Here is a 1019-nt window from a genome sequence, read left to right as displayed (position 1 = left end):
AAAAATAGTTAACATTTTTTTCATTATTATTCAATATGCTAGATTAATTAAAAACTAAAAAGAATTCTTCCAGGTTCATAAAATTAGTTAATATCATTAGCATACCACTTTCTTATACTTTGCTGGACCAAAGATACCGAAATGGTATTCACCATCCAAAAGCTTATTTAACTTTCCGACAGTTCTTAAACACATCGGCACAACTATTTTCGGTCCTTCTTTGCGTACTTTCGTTCCAAAATCAGCGTCACATGGCTTCAAATCTAATTCAAATTATATCAAATCATCCTGTACATAAATCACAATATCCTACTAGAAATATGACCTTTCGGTTTTACACATTTATAAGGACACAACACCAAGCATTGATAAATGTTTGTGAAATTTGTAATATAATTGATTCATTCTGCCTTTGAATTAAATACGTTTCAAATAAAGAAATTCTAAACCGATAGGTTCATATTAATAACTTAGTTAAATATTTTTTAAAATAATCCAATTATTTGTTGTCTAAATTCACATACAGTAAGAATTACCGTAATATAATTCATTATGTTACATACCTGTTGTAGAAGTGGACTCTGAAAACAAGAACATTGAATAAGATTGGTAAGGACTGGTATAAGTAATGTGCAGAATGGATCATGAAGTGGTAGAAATACTTTTCGAATACAGCCATGTTGTACAGTCTTGTTATAGTTTTGCCTGAAATAAAGTATATCTGTTAAAATTTGAGAGGAAAAAATGAAAGAAATTTGAATATTTTTAAATTTATTTTGTAATTTGTCGTCATTTCACATATTTTATGCATTTTATCAAAATATTTTATTTATTTTAATAAATCATTCCAATACAAAAGGTTATAATTTTGCGATATATTTTAAAGATACATTTTATTTTAATAAATGCATATATGCACTGTTTTGAATATTATTATTGTTATAATTTTTATTATTATTAATATCATTATTATTACTATTACTACTATTATTAATATATTATTATCATCTTATTATTAT

At 24.8% G+C, this 1019-nt stretch overlaps 1 protein-coding gene across 1 annotated transcript; it reads right to left on the bottom strand.

The window, feature by feature from the left end:
• Positions 1-105: 105 nt before the first annotated feature.
• On the bottom strand, positions 106-606 carry LOAG_15967 (hypothetical protein; the record flags this gene model as incomplete). The annotated part of the gene is made up of 2 exons (XM_020448979.1): positions 106-255; positions 564-606. Coding segments are annotated over 2 exons (193 nt in total), but the record flags the coding sequence as incomplete, so codon positions are not given.
• Between the last annotated feature and the right edge of the window lie 413 nt (positions 607-1019).

This window comes from Loa loa, assembly GCF_000183805.2.
Source record: "Loa loa unplaced genomic scaffold supercont3.3386, whole genome shotgun sequence".
NCBI classification, from domain to species: domain Eukaryota; kingdom Metazoa; phylum Nematoda; class Chromadorea; order Rhabditida; family Onchocercidae; genus Loa; species Loa loa.
This window is presented reverse-complemented; position numbering and strand designations above follow the sequence as displayed.